This window comes from Suillus fuscotomentosus (assembly GCF_016647785.1).
Source record: "Suillus fuscotomentosus strain FC203 chromosome Unknown F5891scaffold_57, whole genome shotgun sequence".
Taxonomy (NCBI): Eukaryota; Fungi; Basidiomycota; class Agaricomycetes; order Boletales; family Suillaceae; genus Suillus; species Suillus fuscotomentosus.
This window is the reverse complement of record NW_024539569.1, coordinates 242,199-266,053: the sequence shown is the minus strand read 5'-3', so window position 1 is coordinate 266,053 and position 23,855 is coordinate 242,199. Positions and strand designations below refer to the sequence as shown.

The window sequence follows — 23,855 nt, the reverse complement described above, 5'->3', positions numbered from 1 at the left end:
TTGGATAATTTTCAAATAACTGTATTATTTATAAGAAATATGCCGTTTATGTACAGGGTTCTAGCTTTATCATACACATCTCAATCGTTTTTCGTCAATTACACAACGTGTGAATTTGACAGTTGGTGGTGTACTCAAAACTTTCATGCGCCTTGATTTTGTCTCGAAAGGCGCCAATCATCTGAAGTTATTTCAACTCAAGGCTCTCATACCTTTGCTTACAGGAAGGCATCCTCGCTCGTCAGCTTCTAACACATTCAGAAAATGTGCTTATGCACTATGGTAAAATCCACTGTCCTTCCAAGTGGCCATGCCAGGCTTTTCTGAGTCTCTGAGATGGTGTGTAGCAGGAGGTCCATGACCGTCTGCATCGTCAAGTGGGGTATGCAGCACTGCGAACGAAAGTTTCTGTAATTAATAGTTGACGGTAACCATGTAGCACTACAGACTGGTCTCGACTCCGGAGCCCACATTGAAAATGCATAGCCTTATTCTCACATAGAGCACACTTCCGGGTTTAAATGATGAAGCCACAAGTCAGAGATTGGGGTGAGAGACCGGCCCGGGTGATTCAAAGGAACACTTTGTGGTTACAAAGAAGAGACTTGTCGATGCCTGCAGGCAGGTTATGGTTCGATGGTCATAATCGGTTAAACACGCTCCTGCAGGTTCTGCCGAAATTTATGCTATCTGACAGCAATACCAATTCTGCCAAAATGATCAGAATCATGTGTGCAGGATATAAAAGCTGGTCGCTGTCCTGCAGTGCTCCCCCCATAATTGGTGAGATCATTCGAGAATCCCTCAGAAACATATCACCTTGTACAGAAAATGTGTTTCTCCCTCCTCGCCATTGCTGTTGCTTTGACAGCATCTATGCCTATCAGTGCATGTTCGGGACTGTACGGACCTTGCATATTAAACCCTGATTGCTGCCCTCACTTGTATTGCGCCTATAATATTGTGAGTAGTACTATGAGCAGGTCGCTGTACAACTAGGACTCAACCACATGACTCACCCAGTGCAACATGGGCACCTCGAAGTCGATTGAAAATTGAGCCGGCAGCCCGAGCGGCACATCGGGATAGCGAGTCATGTTTCTATTTTCGCTTTGGTATCGCCATGTCATGGTTAATGGTGTCTTGCTTGTGGTTTAGCGACTGGTCTTGGATACGCGAAGCCCAAACCAGAGCTTCCAGCACAGCATTGAGTCCAAGATGCAAGTTGATGATTAGTAATATAAATGCTACACAGCCACCTGGTACCTATCACTCGCACCTTGTATAACAACTTTTCACGAAATTACATTGTTTTCAATGCACGAGTTTGAAACTTTTCAGGAGTTTCCCCCGATGTCTTCCTGTCAGCTATGCCGCGGCCCGTGTCCCTTGCACCACATTAATCAATGAAGAGAATTACTCTCGGCGAGCTTGCTATACTTCCGCTTTGATGGAAAGTACCACACAGGCAGTAATCATGTCGATCCCTCTTTATCTTTATCTTCGTCACCCCCTGTTTTCACTTTCAAATTCAATTGTATGTTAGTACTGATGTTTTTTTTCATCCCCCGTATGACCGTATAGGTCGGTCGTAGGACCGTACAGTGACTTGTACCGTACCGTCGAACAGTTCGAATGCATTGTGCGACATATGTATGGTATACGGTCACGATGACCAGTCCTACCAACGACACAATCTTCAGATTCAGGTGCTCATTGCCTCCCAGCTTCATCTGCCCACTTGTCTACATATTCCACTCTTTCCATATTCATCTCACTCACCAAGCTCGAGTCCAATGACCTCAATTTACTCAGTGGATGGCTGTTTTAATAGGGAAGTTTTTGGCGCAATATCTTCGTCCTCTGTGCCAAACAGTATCTTGGCGACAACTTGGAGTACAAGGTCATTTCGAGAAGAGCGAAGCTGGAACATCATCAGTGAATTGATGATTCCTTGATATTGTAGCCGTGAGAACTATAGAAGGATACAATTCTGTTCCTGCTAAATAATATCATATATACTGCGAGAAATTTGACTTGTAGATACATGGCCATTGAGATCCGTAAATGGAGAGTGACGTGAGCAATCCACGACGATGTCGTCAGAATGTGCCATTGCAGTAGATGGGGGGCGATAGTTCGCTTGTGCCAATTATTTCGAGCATTGTCGATTTGCCTTATTTATATGTTGAATTACGACACTATTCAAGACATTATCGTGATAAGTAGCTTTAGCACTGCTCATCCAACTTATATTCCTATTAGAGTCCAACACAAAGTCGTGACATGGCGCCATCGCAACATGTGAGGTATGGTAGCACATTCCTCTCAACGTCGTTTACTGTTTTCTTTTTCTTCTAAATTAAGATGTTATCTGAGGTCATCCATGACCTTCTCGCGGGAAGTGGCTTTGGCGTTGCCCCACTGGTGTACAATGCTATTTAAGTTCACCACAAAGTCGTGAAACGGCACCATCGCAACACACAAGGTATGGTAGCGCATTCTTCTCAACGTTGCTGACTATTCTCGTTCTCCCTCCTTTTAGTATGCTTTTCTCCTGGTAAATATGGCTCTATATACTGCGATAAACTTCACTAAACGTCATCCATATGATCTGATATAAGATTGAATGAAATATATTGTTTTGACTGACGTTCGACCAATAGACATGCAATATGCACGAGTCTGCTGTCGTGAAGTAAGTTGAGCGAGCAGGATCCTTGGAAGGAGCCAGTCCAAAGGTATCCTCCCCGTTGATCTGAGTATTAGAAGGGTTATCACGGTCATCGTAGTGATCGTCATCTGCATTGTCTTTGCTCGGTTTACGCTAGACCATTGGATTGACAAGGAGTCCAACGTACTACAGACAAAACTATGAGAAACTGTAAGGTTCGCGCAGGCACAAAGACGAACATAACTACCTGGTCCCAGAGCTGGCCGACCCCAGAAGTGACCAGCAGCCGAGTAAAGAAAACTAATAAGAGATCTATTGCTACCAAAAGATGATACAGCTACAATATCTTGAGTGTCCTGACGTCCATCATATTGTGAACAGACACCACGTCTTTGACTTGTGCAATGATATCATCATCAGATGCTATCCTCCTGTATTCTCCACCATGCTGCGCTAGCAGGAGTGCGCTGAACGGCTGTCCAAGGCGAATAATCAATCGCATTGCACGCTCGCTCAATTCTGAATTAATCGGGCCCTCTTCTCCAGGCGACTCAGGCAGAGCGAAGTCATCGTCATCCATGCTCTCTGTATTGTCTGCGTAATCACTGGCAAGCAGCTCAAAAAGGCGACGATCCCATGGGCGGACGAGTAGGAATGACCGTCGAGCGGGTCTTCCTTTTGAGAACTGAAGCAACCTGTCCTCCGTGGTGATCTTCAGGTCATGAAGCCCGTTTGCTTTGACTCTATACGTGAAGTAGGTCTCCTTGGGTTCAATGGATCTCCGCCTGACCTCTGTGACAGGGAATGCGATGCACGGCAGATGCAGCCGACGGTGAGCAAAATGTGGAGCGCTCAGCCGGTCAAGCGAGCTGTATAATCCCAAAGCTAACTCGACAACCGCAGTGTCTTGTAGCAACGAGACCGATCTCTGCATCTCGTCTTCAGATATAGATGGCAGCGTGTATGGTGAGGCTTCGTATGAAGCGATGTCGGCAGGCAGACAGCTGTTGAATTGAGATGATGTTCCGACCCAGTCCAGGACAGTAATGTCCCCAGACTCTGCGATGATCTCCTGTAAGAGCCGCCCGAGTGCCTTTTGCTTCTTCTTGCCATACATGATAGGGAGCTGAACGCCAAAAATGCCAAATAACGAGTACGCAATGTCTTCCTCCACCGTGGTGACACGCGTCGACGCCCATTGCAATTTCTCGCGGGCATTTATCATTCCTGGACGGAAGGCGACAAGGGTTTGTGCATCTATCCCGGTAGCATCTTCCAACTCCTGCATGATCGCAACAGACTGCTTATGGTTGGAAGAGCGGTTGTTGAGATAAGGGGTCCAGTCAGATTGATAGAAACGGATGACTTTCGGGGCGAGAAATTCCGGTAGGGTCCATCCACGCGTATTCCATGCGCTCCTTGCCAGTGCGCCTGGCTTCGATGATGGTGGAACATCCGACAGGTAGACCATTGTCAGCGCTGATGTACGATACCAGAGAAACATAGAGTTGAGCGATTTTTGGAGGTCGACGTTGTTAGCCTGGTCGATACAACATGAATCAATCCACCCCCAGAGATACCCTGCAGCACGAGCTGTTTTGCAAAAAGACTGCAACTTCACGATCCCACCAACTGGATTCAACTCATCAACTACCTTATTCTGGATGTCGTCGAGCAGTGGTTCCTTTCCTTCCCACCGATGCGATAGCGTAACACAACGGAAGTACGTTGCCACTGACATCTTTGATCCGCTCCTTTCGGGCATCTACGTGCGCCAATGATGAGAAGAGCTCCTTGTATTCCGTGCTCGTTTTGAATGTGTTAATCTGTACCTCTCGATTGCATAAGCGCCCAGTAAACGTGTTGAGTAGACGATGCGGGGCGTCATCGAGTTGAGCTTCGATGGTCTTCTGAATAGCTTCTTCTGCTTCAGATAGACTAATATACTGTTGGCGTAGCTCTGGAGAAAGAGTTAAGGATGTTTGAGGATGTGTTTATCTGGCATACTTCGTGTTTGCGTGCCAGGGGTATTTTCCAACTTCGAGAGCAAAGTTTGGAATGCGCCAATCGCTTCATCGTAATGTTGTGCGCCATGGAGTGCTGCATGCACTAACTGGTATCCAATGGGAGACGAAGGGGTCATTTTAATAACCTACGTATTCACACAATGAGTATGGACTATGAAATAATAAATGAGATTAGACCGTTTGTGCATCCATAAGCGCGTCGTCCCATAGCATTTTTCCCAACCTCGCCTTGCTGCGGTTCGCAAAGACAACACCAGTTGCCAAATCGAGGTCAATCGCCGCAGAGTACAGCTCGATAGCCCTGTCGTACCTACCCACAGCGAGGGCATTATTCCCGTCTGCGGCATAGTGTAGGCTGCATTTTTTCTTAAATGCTAAGTGAGATGAGGTTGAAATTTATCCCCGGTTGACATCACGAAGACTTGCCAGTGGACCAATCAAGGCAGCGTGCTTTCGTAGCCTCATCAGCCGTATCCATCATATATCGGCATGCTTCGACGGCTTCTAGAAGTCTCCCTGACTGAAGAAGCGCATGGCACCAATTCTGGTGTGCAGTTCGCCACAAGGACTTGAGGTCCCATCCGAATAGCTAGAAAAAGTATAGTCAGCGTAGATAAATGTGTCGAGTTGCACTGCAATCAACATCAACCTACCATCACGAAAACATCATATTTAGAATGGATGTCCGACATAGACGAAAAACTAATAGTGCTGACAGCAGCAGCGAAGTGGTCAGCCGCTTCGTTGTGACGTACGTCGTCTAATGCGTTCATTCCCAGTTGGACGTGTAGATAAGCCTGAAGTGTGAGGTTCGGAAAATCAGTAACGATACATGACTCTGGAGTTGACTGTGTCAGGAGTACTCACTTCTACAATACCACAGGCAAGAGAGTTCGTATTGGGACGAGTTTTAGCTAGCTCTTGGATGCGCCGAACTGCCTCGTCATGTAGATTTGCATTGAAAAGGGCGATGGCCTAACAGCTGTTGCGTAAGTAGCGAGTATATGAAATACAATCGACGTACCTTAATCAACAGCAGAAAACGAGTTTTATTCAAGTCTGCGTCCACGTACATGAACGCAAGGTCAAATGCTTCCATCGCGTCCTGGAACTGTCGTCTTCCACAGTGGGCGATGCCCTTGGAGATATAGCCCATCAAGGATGGCTGAATACTGATGCTCTATGTCACCGTATAAGTGAGTCTGTCAAAAAACCACGACGAAATGCTCACTTTGAGAGTGTCATCAAGTGCGCAGACCCAGTTTGAATTTCGCGCTTTAACGAACGAACAGTTCGCGCAAGAGTTGTAGTCGTTGCTATCAGCACAAATATCTTGAGTAAGCAGCCTAGCGGCAATAATCAAGTCTCCGCTTATGCATGCATCGCGGGCTGTCGTGTTAATGGTGAGGATCTGCATCACACACGGTCGGATTACGGAGTGAAATAGAAGGCTTAAAAGAACCTTGCAAGCCTGCCAGTCACCGAGAATGTCGTCGAGGAAAGATATTACCCGCTTTGAGATCATTGTCATGTTGTCCCTTCCTTGACTCAGTATGTACTTGCCATCTGTGAAAAAGGTTACACAATACACCGGACTATGGTGCTTGAATATGATAATCGTTTGTCGATCCGAAAGCCGCCAAACACGAACCTGATGAAATTCAATTTGAAAAGCTGCACAGATGTCACACTTTGATGGAGACCACGCGCAAGTCACACCACGTGACCACGTGACCACTTGACTTGGTGCTGCATTTTTAGGGCCCAGGTTCTGAGGTACTGTGCTAATTAGTCCTCATGCAGAAAGCATACTCGGTGGCGAAAGTGGGGCATCCGGAGGTTATGGACGAGACAACGCACAAACCTAAGATGGGCGGTCTAATGGATCCTCGCATGGGAACCATCGACCGCAATGTCAAGTGCCAGACATGTGGAGAGGGAATGTCAGCCGTGGGCAATCCGGAGTTATGGACGAGACAACGCACAAACCTAAGATGGGCGGTCTAATGGATCCTCGCATGGGAACCCTCGACAGCAATGTCAAGTGCCAGACATGTGGAGAAGGAATGTCAGAATGTCCTGGTCATTTTGGCCATATCGAGTTGGCGAGGCCGGTCTTTCACCCAGTTGTGTTGATGAAGTCATTATAATATAGGGAGCCTCTGAATTTCAGAGGGCCTCATTGAACGCAGGGTAAGCTTGAAACTTTGCGATGGCGCTCCCTTCATATTTGGATATTTGTGGTGGTTCACCGGCGTCCTTCAAAAGAATTTATCAATGAGAACAACGAGGGTTACCGGAATGTGTCCAAGTCAGCCATTTCGTGCACCTGCAGTTTAGTAAGAATCACCTCCAACCAGGCACTTCACTCGCTAGTCGGTCAGCATACACGAGGGCCTTAACACCAGTGAGCGCGGATACATCCGGCGGGCCAGCCGGTTCTCAAATGTCTTAGTACGATGGAGAACTTCTTGCCGTCGTTCGGCATTGAGGAATCGATGAGGGATGACTGACTCTATAATCGACCCATAGGAGAATACAGAGCAGTACAAAGCTGTGACATAGTGAAGGTAAGTGTGTACCACTGCAATGCTCTTCTGCAGTAAAGCTGAGCCAGTTAGAATCATGCTAAACTGAATGCAACATAACCATACCATGAACAATCTCTGGCGACCAAGTTCGGCTGGGACGGTCGATCAAAGTAGAACGGCACAGGTCATAAGGAGGAGAATTGGCAGGGACTTTAACGAAACAGACCAAATGCAACAAGCACCAGGAGGCGAAGAGGAATATATCGCGCTGCTCGTTTGTTTCTATTTTGATTGACGAATTTTGATTGGCTGATCAGCAGCTTTAGGTAATAGTTAAGCACTATGTTTGCCATTTTAAGTATCACAGAACATACTTTTACATCACGAGCAGGGCCTGGCCTGAGGGTTCAATTCAATCAGTAACTTCACGTGTTCGTCCTCGAGCCGTAGTAGTGCAATTTAAAATGGCCGAAATCTTAATAACTCAGCTTTCTACTCCCATCTCCCACCGCACACCACCTCTAGTCACTGCCAGATGTTACCGCGCTGGGATGATCAGCAATGGGACTCATCCGAGTCAGCAGGCGATATCAGTGGGCAGTCAATCACGGTGAGTTCTTGCCTGCGAATTAGTTCGTTGATCACTGCCATCGTCCGATTGCCGTGCGCACCATGACTCACATCGATAACATTCACAGTGGTCGGGAAATCAGCAAGTTCCCGAATCGCACTCACTGCTGCAGGCCCACTTACAGTGGCCAGAAAATCAGCAAATTCAAGAATCGTACTCACTGCAGGCCCACTCACAGTGGCCCGGAAATTTGCAACTTCAAGAATCGCACTCGCTACCAGCCCATCCGAGTCACAACTCTGACTCAGGGTTTGTAGCACACGACGACGAGTCGCGTCCCGGGCCATCATCATGGCCGCAACTGCAGCCTGGAGATGCACCACTAGCGTATGATGAGTCGCGTCCTGGGCCATCGTCGTGGCCGCAACTGCAGCCTGGAGATGTACCACTAGCATATGACGAGTCGCGTCCCGGGCCATCGTCGTGGCCGCAACCGCAGCCTGGACATGCACCACTACCGCACAGTCGGTCATTCCTTCCTCCTCTGCCTGTTCGAATTCCCCGTCCACAGCTCCACCCAAGTCTCTTTCGTCCCGTTCTTGGTCACTACGAGCCCCCCCCACTGATCTTCGATGAGGTCTGGCCAGAGCAGCAGCCTCATGCTATTCCAACACACCCAACACACCCAACACACCTCACCGATCCTCACTCCAGCAGCGACATCGGACCCTGAGATATACGGAAATCTACCGCCCTCGGTTCCGAGTCAACTGCCGGCCCCAGCCAGCATTGACACCAACACGTCCTCCCACCATGACGCCATCATCGACAAAAATCGTCACTCCCGGCTCTTGAATGAGTCACACGAGTCCTGGCCCACTCCCGGACGGTCCCAGGGCCGGCGCCAAAAACTGACTGGCATTGATCGAGCCGAACGTGCGCGGGTGACGTCGAAGGCACAGCCAATACAGATAATTCCATGGGGTAAATCCGCCGTGATATCTGCGTGTCAAGAAGAGATGAAACGAGCTCTTCTGAAAGACACGTTGTTGCCTATGAAAGTGACCATCACTTCGTTAGCGAACTCTTCGTGGAACACTGTCATGCGAAGACAAACCAGAGGTACGTAGTCTAAACGTGTAGTGAAAGGTGATTCTGACTGAACGAATTCAAACTTAGACGACCTTCGGATCTGGGCCACCGAGTCACGTTCCAAAGTTAGCAAGCTCGCGCCTGTAGTGGACGAAATTCATGAAGCTTTGAAGCGGGCCGTAAGGATATTCGCTTACTACGAATTTGATCTCAAGTTCGATTACGCTGCTGCCCTGGACGAGTCTCATGTCGCTGAGCGTCAAACGCGAGTTGAAGGTCTAATCGCGAATGATGCGTTTCTACACGCTACACAACATGTAAGTCATGCTTTACGTCAATTTAACCTGAATATATAGTGTCCTTCCATGTAGGTCGAAGGTGTAGCCACTTCGGTCCCATTTTCCCATCCAGCGGTCATAGCGTTCGCTGCGTACCTACTGTATGACAGTGAATTTCGGTACCACCAGTATATCGGCGAAGATTGGAACCTGCTACCTCTGCTAACGATGATAACTACCCTCTACCGCTGGGCCCTTTCCGAACGCCGGACTGGGACATATATTAGAAGTGAGTTCTCGCCGGACGGCAACAGATGCCACCACGATAGATTTGTTTCGCTGTTCAAGGCTTTGACCCCGGCAAAATTAGCGGTACTGAAAACCTTGCTTGCTAATCGGATCGTTACTTGTGCAACCAACTAATTTGTACTATTACGGATTGATTATGGAGGCTTGGGATTTAGGAACCGTCAATGTACTACATACAGCTTTGATGCAACGTACAGACTATTATCCGTTAAGGTCGTCGCCCTACAGTGTTCCCCCATCCTCATAGATATCCGTTCAAGATCCCCCTCAAGATTCCATATCACTTCGCACAGAAAATGCATTTCTCCCTCGCCGTTGTTGCTACTTCGACAGTATCTATGTTTGTCGGTGCATGTTTGACCGAGAATCAGCCTTGCGATCTAATCCTGACAGTCTGAATGATATTCGTAAGCATAGACCAGCGGCCAGGAACAATGAACAGACGTACTTTGGCATACAACGAGTCTATGACCTTGCTAACTTGTTCCAGGGTCCCAATTGCTGCACCATACGTGTTCTGAAAAAAGGATGAGCATGAATGAGATGAGTGAGAAGAGAGGACACACGTCAGCTTCTAGCTCATCGAATATGATCAGGCATCCTCGTCCCTGATCCAGCACGCCGTGGAACACCTTGTCCAAGATCGTCTAAGATAGCCTAAAACACGATATTAGCTACTTTTCACAGAGACAATTCAATACGCACTTGGCCTCAACGTCCTGCCGTCCTTGCCCGACCTTTTTGGCAACGTAGCCAATCTCTACCACCGAGTACGGCTCAACGATACGCAGCAAATTCTGCTGGAGAAGGGTGTCGTAAAGCGCTGCGAGATGTGAGCGAATAGTAGGGTCGGACGAGAGTTCTCTGTAGCAATGACAAGTCAACAACAAGTTGTGTAAATGGAGTATAATATACTTTGTTTGTAATCCGGAAGGGCCTTCTCGAAATCTGACAAGTTCCGATTCTGATGCGCAAGCGCTATGGCACGCATGCTCTCGATCTCGCGAAGCTGAGCATATTTCACCGCGAGATTGATAGAGAGAAGTGATGTTACATCTTCGGGCTGGAACACACATCAAAATGACTGACGAGTCGAGATCAGTGACAACACACCATATTCAACATGACCTTGCACAAAAGCATGTACTTGAGTGCGTTCAGCGCTGCTGGGTCATCCTGCGATGACATGTTCTCGAAAGTCTCATAGAAATATGAGTATGCAGTAGCGTAATCTTTGTCCTCGGCATGGAGAACACCAGATTGGAGGTCTAACACTGCTTGAAGATGAGGAGGACAATATAGAGTTTGCAGCAGTCCTGGCGGAAGTAAGGACAGCCTTTGCATTTCACGGACGTAAGGGCACATAATGAGAATATCGGGATGGCACTCGAAGGACTAACCTTGGACTTCGACAGGTTTCCAATGCCACGGTAGACGCGACTCTCGAGCAGGTGTACTTCGGCAAAAATCATCTTGTCATCTAACCTTTTCAACTCTGTCAAGAGTGCGTCGATTCGCGTTGAGGCTAACTTGTAAAAGAATATGATTGGGATTCGGAACAAAGACGCGATAGCTTGAGAGCAGCCGCTCAGAGGTACCCACGTCCATGCAATGAAACAATCCTCGAGCCAAGCATGATTGACTATTGGTAGTTCTCCTTCGCGCCTAAAACACAGCGTGCAGTTGCGTGGTCAATACATAAGGGACATGATGGGTGCTGCTCACGCATTCGTTGAGACCAGGAATACCTCCTCTTGGAACTGGGTACCACAGCAAACAATCATGCGGGTCATTCAGTGTGCCGGTCGCATCGACGTGAAACATCCAAGTCAAGTTTCTGATCAAAATCAGACGAGATGGACGGGCCACCTATAGCATAGCTATCGTATGTTTTCCCGCTGACGACTTCAAGTTAAACAGAGGACGTACTGTGAAGCGTGCCTTCCCAGAGCGGTGCCGCGTGACGAAAACATCGCATTCATCGACAAGTGTGGCTTGTGCCTCCTCGTCTGTGCTGGCGTCCTAGGCGTGCGAGATAAGATGAGAGAGTTGTCACCGAGGCTTGGTTATCAAGAAAATGCCCTTGAGCGCTCGATGTCCAACCAATACAGATGCAAGTGATCTTGAAACCGATTGAGACGTCCGAACCTGAGGCGCTGGCTGTGTTCGTACTGCGGAAGATGGTATTGCGGGTGTCGGAGGTGTCGGAGCCGGGTGGGTGTATTGGTGATAGGTTCAAACTCGAGAGCGTTAGGGAACACAAGCTCGACATCATTTGCGAAGTCTAGAGAGGTTTGATATTCCTTGCGCTTCAAGTGTTTCTAGCGATGTCGTGAACACATACTCCAGAGTCAAAGTATGTGCGACTTACAAAAACGGTCTCTATGCACATTGGGCTGTTTGATTTGTGTGTAATACATCGGATAGTCCTTCTTTGACGGCATCTCCATGAAAACGTTAGAGAACACACGATGTCTGTCACTTGAATTAGAAGTAAGTTGTAGACGAAGAAAGGTGAACTCACGTCTCTTCGTCAGCTTTATCGACAACCTTCTGCAATCTAGCTCTCAAGAGTCGAGTCAAGTTAGGTTGTTTGTTCTTCTTCTCGCCGTCTCCACCGTCAGCAGGCTTGTCCTCATCGTCTCCGTCGCTATTCTTCTTGACTTTCTTTCTTGTCATTTTCGTATACTCCTTATTTACAAATTTCTGCCCAAGGTTGAACATAGTGTGAACATAGGACTAGGGCAGCGTCCAACGAAAACAAGTTCAGATATAAAAATGCGACAGTCACTTAGATATCGCAGTGACTAGTCATGGCCGCCACCGTGTTGGATAATCTTCATAATGGAAATTCGACGATAATCAGTATACAACATCAAGACCATCAGTCTCCTGATTCCAAACATTGCAAAAGGTGCAAGCCGTCGATGGGCGTGTTGAGCAGCTGGGGAAGGCTCAGAAGGGAGCGCCGTGATTGAGACTCTTGGTACCTGCTGGTGGTTGACCTGATTGCATCGCACTGTTAGCCTGGTTGCTGTTCGTACGTTGCATAGCTGCAGCCGCTTCCGCACTAGTTTGAGGGACAATGACAAAGGCATGTCTCTGCAGTGTATTTTAATGGAACAAAATTGGAGGGACAATGAGTCACTCACAACTTCATCTTGAGCAAGGGGTACATCGACGGTGCGCGTGGAACGTCATCCGGAAAACAACTTGAAGTTGAAATTCCAGTGTCGGGACTGGCGTTCGATTGGTTGGGATGGATTCACGGGTCGTGTGCCGAAATGTATGGAACTAAGCAAATGACGCCAACGAACAAGGGACGATTGGCTTGCGGGAAGAGCTGCATAACGGGACGCGTGATCTGATTCGTTGCCAAAGAAATCATTGCCTTGTATCTTGGTGTCAGGCGAGAAAGGTCAAGCACAAGAAAGTACACTGACATATCTTGCCAGTCCTATTTTTGGGGCCTACTGATTAGACGCAAGACGGGGTCAAAAGTCTGACGAGACATATGAGAGAAGGTGGGGTTGCTCACGATTGGTGAGCGCACAACTCTCGGTTGGGTTGGGCTTCCTTAGTGAAAAGTGAGATGTAGTGTGAAAGAGAAGCAGAGAAGAGTTGCCTTGAGCTTTGCATCTGCAGCCTGGATGGCCAAAACCAGTCAGGAAGGGAAATTGGACAACAAAGCGCATACCTACCAGAAAGTTTTTGAGCGCCGCCTCCAGGTTCCATACATAATTTTTTTTGTCTAGTCCAGCACTGGCAATGGATTTTCCATCGCGGGATATGGCAACAGCCAAGAGTTGATCATCATGCAAGAGTGGATCTCCGACTGCCTGATTGGTCTTGACATCCCAGATGCTGAATGGCGGACGTTCTGGCTTTGGTTTCTTCCATGATGTGGTCCGAGTGTTGTGGTCGACGAAGTAGGACCGACCGAGTGGTGAGATGTGCCATTCTCATCCAGGAACAGCAAGAGTTCCGGGATCATCTACGTTCAATGGTGAGTTCGTCGCTCCGTGTAGCAATTTCATCCCTCACCTAGTCGCACTCCTGGTAAAGGCCGGTTCCACGAGATAATCACAAGCGTGTCATCTTGATATCCTATTTCACCATCCGCCGTCATATACTGACGCCACACAGGAGGAAGCGCTGCATTCCCGCCTGATTCTGATTGAGTAGGCTGGTAGGAATGCTCACCTTCCCAAAGTGCGTCCCGGCGGTGCTGTGCACCATATGGTGGTAAATATTTCGCGCTCAGTCCGATATATCGATGAGTGCAATGGCGCTTCACCCCGTCTCGTTGACGTGCTCGACTCGGCCTCTTTGTGTGGCATGACCTTGATCGATATAAGACTCGGATACTGAGCTGCACAAACAGACTGGAGAGAGAAACACTGCGCAAAGTCGGTAATCGAGGAGAGGGAGAGATACGGGTTGAAGGTGATTAAGAGACCTGCTATTTGGGTCAGTTTTGCATGCTGTGGTTGCAGGCGCTTCGCTGACACCGCATGTCAATGGCTGTGTCACCATCGGATTAAGTGCTTACCTTGGTCCGGTTCAAATTTCGAGGCAATTTGATGTCAGCGATTGGAATGATATGATATTTGTTTGAGCGGGTGCATATGTACGCTGCATAGTACGTAGCAGGACTCCCAAGCAAATCACCACCAGTAGTGACAAGTGATTGCCTGACCGACGGGAACATATATATAGAAGTTCCTTGTTGGCTGCCCAATATTGTTGTACTAATCAACAACCCCTGGGCGTTGATAGTGCCCAAACCAGAGTTTTTTCGTCTCAGTAAGCAGAGTTTTGAACGTTTGACATCAAAGCCGAAGTGATGTTCAGAACTTCAGATGAACGACAATCAACTTCACCGGCTTTCCCACGAATTGCAGTCAACCGTGACTTTGATTTATTGACCAGGAGAACCCTGATTAGTATGCTACTAGTACGCGGCATCAACCTGAACAGCTCTCACCTGTCTGCGTAACCTGCTGCACGACTTCACTCACAGCCGAACTGTTACCGCGCATTTATGCACTAGTGAAAACCTCCAACACGCTCGCTTGGCTCGCCTTCCACGCAACAAGACGTTTTTCCAGCGCCTCCCATTGCTCTCGCTCAAACGTGCGCGCTGACGAACGGTAAGCGTGTAAAGACTGAGTGGTCTGCGAGAGCTTTCCCGAAAGAAGATCGACTATTTGGAAGATTATTTGAGATAATTATAAACGACAGGATGTCAAAAAGACGTACCATCGATCGCCCACTTCTCTGCTTGACTCAATTCAATCTGCGGGATTGACGCGACCACTGAATATGGCAGGTCATGCCCGGCGTGTGCAAAACCCAGTGACGCAAATGTCAGAAGACGGATATTCTGCTCAAGCTGTGCTCGGTCGAGTTCTGCGGCTGTAGAAATTAGGACACTCGCAGGCTAACCCAGTTGGCTGGTAGCCTGGCACTCCGCCCCCATTCCACGAGGAAACTGGTAGTATCGACCCAGCGACGATGGTTAAGCCTCTTTTGAAGTTGGAGCTCAGTAAAATGAACAGGAGGCAAGGACTTGCAGATGGCCTTCGGTTAGTTGTTCCTTTCGCAAGAGTGGCCTCAAAGTGGGAATGAGGCTAGTGACATTGATTCTGCCACAAGACCTAGAAAGTATGACAGACGCAGTGTGCCACTGTCCAGCTGGACAGTTCATTTCGTGTGTACGATCACCGGCATGAACTTTTTGGCGTCGAGCCAGATTTGACTGTTCTTCTGATTGTACTTTTTGGCGTTTGAAAAACAGAAGTCGCAATCTTGTCTGATATCATCGAGAGAGTTGTATAAGCCGTCATCTATTTTCTGCTTGATATCGGCCAAGCAAATTGGTTGTTGAATGTAGACATAATAATCAGGATAATGGCGCTTTGAGGTCAAGCGCATGAACGCTGGAGACCATATGTAACATCTGTGTGATGGACGGAAGAAACGTTAGCGAGATCAGAAAGGAAAATGGCTTGAGGCAGCTGTAATTGCGTCTAAGCTCAAGTTGGGTTGTTACTCACTCTTTATTGACCACGTCTTTGAACATCTGCCACAACTTTGTTCCCTGCTCTTTCAAACCAGCTACACCAGAACTGCTACCTTCTCCAGTATCCATCTGAATGTCTCCATTTGTCGCGGTTCCTGTGGCGGCTTGGCCAGATGATGCTCCAACTTGCTTTTGTCGCTTTCTTCGAGAGCCGTCCTGCGTCATCATAATTCGACAATTGTCCAATATCTCTCTTCATCATCGTCATACAGTTGTGGTCGTCGGTTCTGGCCCAAAAAACCTGGATACCGAAGGAAATAACGGCGAACTTCAGCTTGTATAGTCTCGGACGCTCAACGAGGATGAAAATGAACCTTGGAGTCACAGTGATTGACTGCCGGCGTTGGCTTACTAACCGGGACCCTGCCAAACATCATGATTATGCACGATCCAGATGGATAAAGATGTTCAGTCATTACACTAATATCCAACGGCCGAGTGGACTGTTGTCCATGAAGAGGCTGGGAGTCCGTGTAAGCTGTGCGTATAACATTCACAAGAGGAGTCCCCCCTGCAGATCTAAATCATAGTTGAAACAGTTACACTCTCTGATGGTGAGTTTTCGTCACCATAGGTCCACGTAGTATTTTATCAACACAAATCATTTAGGCCACACCATGTCCGCTATTGGGCTTCAAGGTGTCTCCTTGAACGATGAATGCACGGAAGCGTTGCCCTTCAAAATGGTTACCGGTGGGTATTCACACATCAGTCAAAGTTGCAAAACTCAGTTGGATCATTAGGATAATCGATGGGGCTCGGCACTACGAGAATGCAGTTCAAGTTGGTGTTGGTGTAGGGCAAAGTGGCGTTAAGCGTGAAGACGTCTTTATCAGTGAGGAAAAGCTCCATCGTTGTCCAGGTCGTGACTCGTGCGCGGTGCTCTCGACAATCAAGTCATCCAGGAGCTCTACAAAGGTAACCATATACTGTATCTGCTTGCGTCATGATGTTTGATGTGTCGTAGTACTCCAAAGATCCTGTTCAAATTCTTGTTAGGTGGTCTTTTGCAATGAGGGTGAGTGGCACAATCGGCATGTGTCAATATTCTTAATTGGTACCACCTAGATTTGCGCCTTTACCCAAATCCTCACAGCCAGAACGTGTCATATCCAACGGCCGTATTTGGTTGGGAAATCGAACCTACGGACATGGCAAAGCTTGACGTGTTGGACCGTGGGAAGGAGGGCGCAATTACCTGGAATCCAGTCGAGGTCGATCAAGGAGTCAGGTTAGCCACCTCAGGGCTTCCCCCTTGATTTAGGTAGCGATGTACTAGTACGAACGAAGAACCCGATTGCTTTGTCCGCGAACATGTAATATAGTAACGCTCAAGCACAACAGAAAAGTACAACAACCACTACACTAACAACGATAGAAGTCAACAGGAGGTCAACAAGAGGGAAGATCTATGTCTAACGGACGAAAATACATTGCAACTCCCTCGTAGTAATTAAATATTATTGCCAAAAGTCATGAGTCTCCGGCGAATGTCTGATAGGCGTTGTTTTCTTGTCGAGAGCGATGCTCGTTTCTGAGCAACGGAAGGGTCTTCGCTGACCAACTCGTTCATATGCTCAGAGAAATTGGACCCAGATGCAACATTTGTCAGCAAGCTTGTAAGAAGGCTCTGCGACAGTTGTTCCGCCAGGGCATGGTGGAGAGTATGCTCGATCGTCAGAGGAATCCGGGGTAGCTGTAGTGGTCCACGGCTTCTGGAATTCAAACATTTATCGACAGAGAGAGGAATCACTGGATTTTCAAGATACTACCGAACGTACCGCTAGCCCAGGAGTGACTCGAAGGTACAATGGTAGTCGCACGAATCACTGAAGTCGGACATAGCTCAAAACGAGAGGTCATCATCACACTCGTCCTCGACTTCCTCTCCGAGGTCATCAAACCCATCTTCAGACTCTTGTTCATCATCCTCCCCCTCGTCCTCTGACTGCTCATCAACAAGGTCAGCATCCATCGATTCTTCTTCTTCCTCTTCTTCGTGGCCCTCACGATCGCTTCCATCTTCATCAACATCCATAGCCTCCACCTCCACCGGCACTGCTGAGGGTAGGTGAAGACAGTCTCTAACAATCTTCCGCAGAGCTACTGGGTGTCCTACGCCCATATCGGTGTAGCACAAAAACATATCACGGTCGACAAAACTAGCACTAACAGATGAGAGTCATTCAGCTACAAGAAGACACATTACACTCACATGCCAACACAGTACACTTCCCAGTCGTCTAATTCCCCGTTAGGGCGAGCTAAAGATTTTCCGTGGCGAAGGGAGCTGATACCCCGCCCTGAAGCGAATGCAGGAATTAAATGGGCTCCTCGAATTATTTGACTTGGATCAAGGAATCCGAATGTGTCATAGTCTGACTTGTCCACAAACGCCACTTTGGGAAGGCGAGCGCGCTGTATCCCAGACCGATGGGACATTAATGGGGCAAGCCATCTGACGTGGAGGACCTCAAGATGATGTTTCTCGATTCGACCACCCCCTTGGAGCCATGTATCTACATGATAGATACCCAGTACGCGAGCGTACCAGTATGGGTGCCTAGGTGAGGTTTCTCCAGAAAGTACCATGACATCTGAGTGTGATCTAGGATTGATCGTGTCGTATTCGCGTCGCATGTCATAGGTCGTATAATGTACCTGCATCGTCTGGACCGAGTAGACCGTATTATTAGGAATTATAACCGAGTTACGTTCCTCATCCGTGAATGTGCGATCGCAATGAGTGACGTCTAACTTATTTAACCTGTACAAGATGTGATCCTTCAGTTTTGGGATAAAGTTCTGGAAGCCGTCATAAGCATTCAACTTCAAAGGTAAAAGTGCGAATGGTTACCTTGATAGCTGGGTCACCATCATTGTCCCGGAGGAATGGGAACAACGAGACTGGATCATTTTGATTAGTTGCAATAGAATGATGATCCTTGGACAAAGATGGAGCAGGAGAATCGATCGGAGATTTATTACTTGGGAGGGAGGTACCTGCTGCTTCTGCGACTCGCCGTAATACACGACGCCTGCGCTCGTGCTTCGCTAGCTGGGCTGGAGTGTCCAGCTTGCTCGTCAGCGGATAAAATGCCTTCAAGGCTCTGTGCGCCAGCTCTCCCTAGCCGGTGAGATAACTTCAGATACTTGAGGGCTAGGAAAGAGATGATGCTTACGATCTGAGTGGTGAACGAATCCGTAGTCCCGAAGAGCTTGATAGTTCGCACTGTAATCACCCATTGCATGAAACTTATAAGTGCTTAAGTTGAATTTTTTTACTCTTGGCACACTAGAATCTGAGGGAGCATTATTGGATTCGGCGATCCTCCGTTGGCGGGCTGCCTTCTCTTTCGGTAGTTCCACGGTGATAAAGGCAGCGCAGGTAGAGTCACGGAACCTCCGCAATTGTTTAGAGAGAATCTTGAATGTTTCCTCTAGGAAACTTAGGGTCGAGTCTGAATGAATTCGTAGTTTGGCGAGTGCGTGCCACTGAGCAAATCTGTATAAAAGAGACTGCACAATCATGTCGTGGCTAGCGGGAAACAACCCTTCGAACACAGGTATGGCACACTGAAGAGAGGTCGTCAGCAAGCCAAGTAAAGAATAGTTTGGTGAAGCAGGAACAACCTGCAAGATATCTTCGAAGTCCCGAGCAGCCATTCTCTTCATCTCGGACGTGTTGTTCATAAATGATCGGATTACTCCATTGCCGAAAGTCGGAACCTGACGAAATCTACGGGCGATAACATTTGCTGTTATCAGATGGTAGAAAAACTATACAAACTCCACCTACCTGGAGTCCAAGGTTGCGACTAACTGATCCCCAAGTGGTAGCGCATAGAGGATCCTGACGAGGTGAGTGAATAGTGCTTTCCAGGTACCTAACTCGCACTCGTGCATGAAGTCCACGACCAGCATGCGAAACGGGTCAAGGCCCAGCGGTCCCAGCTTCTCAACAAACGTATTCTGCGAGTTACTTGTCTGAGCCGGGATGACAGAGCGGTAGGTACCTAATACTCACCAGAACGGGTACCCACGAACCATCTCCAAGAGTCTGTACAACCTTCGTACCGTCTACAGTATTTCCTAAATTATAGATGTATTCTCGTGCCTTGACGATGTTGGTCTCAGCGTAGACCCGGAGATTTTCCACACGACTTCTCATGTCCTTGAGGAGACCTAGAAAAGAAAACATATTTTTCGGTGTGAGGCAACGGGGGCAGGGACACGAGCCCATGTCCTTAATGGTAGCAATTAAAACCCTGAGACTTGTTCAGCAATACATCTAGCTGGTTCGGAACGACAGAACATACTTTTCGGGGTAATCAGCTGAGTATGTGAATAAACGAGGAAATATTCTGCGAAGCACTCCATCGGCACATTTTAGTACAATGCCATGCCGGTATGCATGAAGAAAGTCTTCATCCAGTAAGGTATTCCAGCATCCGTGAAACAACTCGCGTCGACAGTGGGTCTGAAGAGCAGCCATGCCACTTTTCGATATCCGAGGTAAGCTACTCAGAACGTCTTTGATCCTATCAGGTAACTGACGCCCGGATATGAACCTGACGTTTCACGATACAGTAGAAAACTCACCGATGGTAAAAACCCCACGAGGTGACATGCGCCGGATTGTGGTGCAGAACGCGCGTACTTCGTCAAATTTGCAAAATACATATAAAGGGGCCAGGCCTTCGCAGTTCCGAAATTTGCCAGGTGCGTAGCATCCGAGAAAAACATGAGGCCAGCAATTACCCGTTCCAGTGAACATCCGGGCTCCTTTGGAAGCTTTTTCAGCTCATCTTGGGCATCCAGCCAAGAGTCAGAAGTATATAATTCGTCGAAAATTCGCTCTTGCTGGTTGCTAAGCGGATCCTTCCATAAACGCTTGAACGGTAAAAGATGAAACGCGTTCGCTTGAATGTCCGTGAAGGCTGACCGAATTACTTCGACGAGAGGGCGAAAATGTAATCCAGGAACGGGAAAAGGTATCGCATCATCTTCCTTCGATTTCGTAGGAATTTTGATGGTGACGTTTGCCTGGATCCAGTCATCCGGAAATTCGATCTTCCCCCCCCTGGGGTCGTTGTCCAATTCTCTTAAACTCTTCCTCACCGAGAAGTCCTCTAAGTGTGTTATGTTAAAATCGTCCGCCAGCATTACCTCCTTGACGAGCCGTGTGACTTCAGTCTCAGATTTCTGATGGCTCCCGGAATTCATCCAAGACATGAGTCTATAAATTGACATGTTAGAAAAAGGGTAGGGAGGTGGGAGGATGCCAGGTGCATCAGGCTCTTCCGTGACTCTTGGACATGTTGCGGAAAGTAGTGAGGACGGGACAAATTGATCTGGCTCGAAAGATGGGCGACGGGGGTACAGTCGGCAAAGTCCAAGAGAATTGAAGCTCATCTGCAGCGTGTCTCGCAATGTCAACAAGACCCTTCGGATTCTAGATTGGGGCGGGTCTGCATTCTGAGCGGGTGGGACATCGATGTTATGCGAGTAATTAGCATCCTCATCAGAAAGAGGAACATCCTGATAAGGTCTAGGTATTCGCCTCAGAGGGCGCGAAGGTTCCTCTGATATGCAAAAAAACACAATTAGTGAATGATCACTCGACTCAAACTCTCGGACATACCCAAAGCATCATGAGACACGCATTCAAAATTATGATCAATATCAGACTGCTGACGCTGGTCCGAAGAGTCGTCCAGGCGTCCAAGACTCGAGGCCGCCGTGGCTGCGCCAGGAAACATGATGCCAGCCTGAGTCCTACGATGGTTGCCTGACGGTTGGCATGGAACAATGGGTTTGGGGCGCTTATTCTCCACGCGCCAGATGGGCGATAATTCCTGGAGGTATGCGAGAATTGTGTTGTCAAAACTGTTTGACACTGTAGTGGGAAAAGACTGCTCACCAAGGAACTGGAGCCTGGTTTTGTCGTAGGCAGACTCGGAATAAATCTGGCTGCCTGTTTCGCCCTTTCACGTCTTTTCTGACTGGCTAAAGATCTAGATTTCTGGTAGTGTTGACATGTCGCACGATGCCTACTCAACCCCCGAGATGCCTCATAGGTTCCTTTCTCCCAGAAGCAGCCTGGAGCATTGCAGGATGTTGTGACCATCAGTTCAAGTTGTTTTAAAATGAAGAGCAAAGACAGAACATGAAAGCATAGAAGTTTTGCACGCATTCGACTCTTCACCGTCACCGTGATGGTGGTTGACTTGCGGCGGCTGGACACTGCTCGGGAGTGACAACTTGTGTTGGCTATTTCGGAAGGTTGGCATCTTAGCAATTCACCCATTACGTACCAGTAGACAGCACCGTTTGCCATAGTACTTGCGCGTTTGGGCGTTAACGGGGCCACATAAGACAGGTTATGATATGTCAGGTTCTGGTAGTAGTACGGATGTGAATCACGGTAGCGAATCCTGGGTAGATGACTCGAAGTACAAGAGTTGGATACTAATTCAACACTTCGGTGATAATAAACCGAATTGTTTATGCATAAATAAAGTTATCAGTTGTGAACTAGGCCAGGACCAATGATGATGTCCTTTCATCGAGAGAAACGTCATGTTATACACTGTGACGGACGGTTATGTTGAAGTCAAGAATTGAGTGTGAAGAATCATTGTTGGAATGCAAACAAACACATGCAGCCTGTGGGGTGACTGTCATCGAGTCTATACCGTAGTTTGATGATCGCACTAACCTCAGCTAGCAAAGAGAACGGTCTCTGCACCTCCTGACTCAGGCCGCAGCGGCCGCCGAGTAGTAGCCTTGCCAGTCCCGGAAGTATTCCCCAAGTGATGCTGAGCAGCCGTCTTCAGTCACCTCCTCTGAGGGTGGCCCTTTCTTGAGCGCCACTGACTCGAGTGGCTGCTTCTTAACCGCCTCCTCTTCAGACATCTGCTCCTCAATCAACTCCTCTTCCTCTGTGGACAGATCATCCGGGTCATCCGGATCATCCGCATCCGAGATATCCTCTGTGGACAGCTGCAACTTCCGCCCAGCACTGATCTCCTGCAGTTGCCCAAGTTGCGCCTCTGCAATATCGAAGGCGGTGAAATCACGAGTGTATGCAGCAATGACAAAGTCCGCGTCGTCTTCGAGCTGCTGCCTGCTATGCTTGACCAAGAGCCTTTCGAAAAAGGAAGCTTCTGCCATGCTGTCGATATAATCGGCAGTAGAATTCTTGAGAATATGTTGAAGAAGCATTGCGTGCCTTTCAGTTGACTCGAGCTCCCAAGCTGTCGAAAGAGCGCGTAAGCGCTTGCACTCGACATCAGCTTTCTTGGCGACCACGGCGTGATAGACGGTCTCGTCTGGCATACGCATCATGCCTCTCTTGAATATCTCCTTGCCCTGGGAGCATGAGTATCAATATGGCATGATCTGTAGTATATATAATGTTCTATACCTTCTTGACATCTATGAAACTCAAATCAGCCTCATCACGCTTCCGAAGGTACTTTTCCGTGAAGCGGTGTTCGAGTGCAGTAGGAATATGGTCCCCTAGCTGATAGGGCTTGAACCTTGATCTAGAACGTCTCGCATAGCACGACATATTGCGGACTACAGGGGGAAGGTGCGGTGTTGCAAAAAGGTCGTCGTTTTCGAATGTCGCTAGCGACTGTCGATTGGAGGGTATGGGTTCCATTATCCTCTCGTTGTGAGGATGCTTGACTTTAGTATTATCATGCTGCACAGATTGGCTGTCACCTCCACACAGATCCGAAACTGCAGGACGATAATCAATGCTGGATTCATGGAGAGAGATAGGAATAGTAGGGTGGGACATGCTCGATGTGCTTGCCATCCTCAGGCTGTCGTGGTGATTTTGAGGCAAGGATGAGTGTGAGAGCCAGCGGAGTTGAGTTTCAAGTCAGTTAGTGACACACTTACTACAGTTAGTAATCGAATTGCTGCCCTCAAAGTTCACGAAAGGGATCAGTAAACAATCCCAGCCTTTCGGTCACGGTGTCACTAGGCACCATACCTTCGTCTTTCCGACGCCGTGGCATCGACACCACAAAACCCTTCACCCAACGCGCCTATATTTGCTACGCTGCGTATCGGCGGGAATATTTGCGATAAGAACAAACACACAACAACTGTCATGTTCTGTGCTGGTGATGATAATCTTGATTCAATCGATCATCATGATTGCAGAGGCAGGATGGGACAAACCCTGACAAAGTTCACGGTAAAACATGCATACTAGATGCATCAATCAGAAGAGTCAGAGAGAGATGATGAGATATTGTTGGAATGTGGAC

The 23,855-nt window shown here is 48.1% G+C and overlaps 8 protein-coding genes across 8 annotated transcripts; 3 read left to right on the top strand and 5 right to left on the bottom strand.

The window, feature by feature from the left end:
• Positions 1–2,370: 2,370 nt before the first annotated feature.
• Positions 2,371–3,254, bottom strand: F5891DRAFT_983633 (uncharacterized protein; the record flags this gene model as incomplete). Its single annotated transcript, XM_041377345.1, has 5 exons — positions 2,371–2,424; positions 2,654–2,827; positions 2,862–2,872; positions 2,922–2,974; positions 3,016–3,254. The coding sequence occupies 5 exons, from the start codon at positions 3,252–3,254 to the stop codon at positions 2,371–2,373; spliced, it is 531 nt and encodes a 176-aa protein (XP_041221865.1).
• A 3,414-nt stretch (positions 3,255–6,668) lies between these two features.
• F5891DRAFT_931660 (RNA polymerase Rpb1, domain 1-domain-containing protein) lies at positions 6,669–6,824 on the top strand (the record flags this gene model as incomplete). The annotated part of the gene is made up of 1 exon (XM_041373970.1): positions 6,669–6,824. A coding segment is annotated over one exon (156 nt), but the record flags the coding sequence as incomplete, so codon positions are not given.
• Positions 6,825–7,767: 943 nt separating this feature from the next.
• Positions 7,768–9,399, top strand: F5891DRAFT_983632 (uncharacterized protein; the record flags this gene model as incomplete). Its single annotated transcript, XM_041377344.1, has 6 exons — positions 7,768–7,842; positions 7,931–8,331; positions 8,441–8,925; positions 8,983–9,212; positions 9,267–9,334; positions 9,363–9,399. The coding sequence occupies 6 exons, from the start codon at positions 7,768–7,770 to the stop codon at positions 9,397–9,399; spliced, it is 1,296 nt and encodes a 431-aa protein (XP_041221863.1).
• Positions 9,400–10,129: 730 nt separating this feature from the next.
• Positions 10,130–10,954, bottom strand: F5891DRAFT_1247809 (uncharacterized protein; the record flags this gene model as incomplete). Its single annotated transcript, XM_041369844.1, has 5 exons — positions 10,130–10,139; positions 10,188–10,344; positions 10,398–10,545; positions 10,596–10,798; positions 10,879–10,954. 5 exons carry the CDS (start codon positions 10,952–10,954, stop codon positions 10,130–10,132), a joined length of 594 nt encoding a protein of 197 aa, XP_041221862.1.
• A 3,570-nt stretch (positions 10,955–14,524) lies between these two features.
• On the bottom strand, positions 14,525–14,877 carry F5891DRAFT_958874 (uncharacterized protein; the record flags this gene model as incomplete). The annotated part of the gene is made up of 2 exons (XM_041375595.1): positions 14,525–14,688; positions 14,745–14,877. Coding segments are annotated over 2 exons (297 nt in total), but the record flags the coding sequence as incomplete, so codon positions are not given.
• Positions 14,878–15,221: 344 nt separating this feature from the next.
• F5891DRAFT_606832 (Bromodomain-containing protein) lies at positions 15,222–15,724 on the bottom strand (the record flags this gene model as incomplete). Its single annotated transcript, XM_041372443.1, has 2 exons — positions 15,542–15,724; positions 15,222–15,444 (listed from the first exon to the last, which is right to left on the bottom strand). Coding segments are annotated over exons 1-2 (318 nt in total), but the record flags the coding sequence as incomplete, so codon positions are not given.
• Positions 15,725–16,184: 460 nt separating this feature from the next.
• On the top strand, positions 16,185–16,826 carry F5891DRAFT_1247798 (uncharacterized protein; the record flags this gene model as incomplete). The annotated part of the gene is given in 4 exon segments (XM_041369843.1): positions 16,185–16,260; positions 16,280–16,485; positions 16,567–16,585; positions 16,636–16,826. 4 exon segments carry the CDS (start codon positions 16,185–16,187, stop codon positions 16,824–16,826), a joined length of 492 nt encoding a protein of 163 aa, XP_041221859.1.
• A 5,500-nt stretch (positions 16,827–22,326) lies between these two features.
• F5891DRAFT_983628 (uncharacterized protein) lies at positions 22,327–23,377 on the bottom strand (the record flags this gene model as incomplete). Its single annotated transcript, XM_041377343.1, has 2 exons — positions 22,327–22,941; positions 22,997–23,377. The coding sequence occupies 2 exons, from the start codon at positions 23,375–23,377 to the stop codon at positions 22,327–22,329; spliced, it is 996 nt and encodes a 331-aa protein (XP_041221858.1).
• Positions 23,378–23,855: the final 478 nt, after the last annotated feature.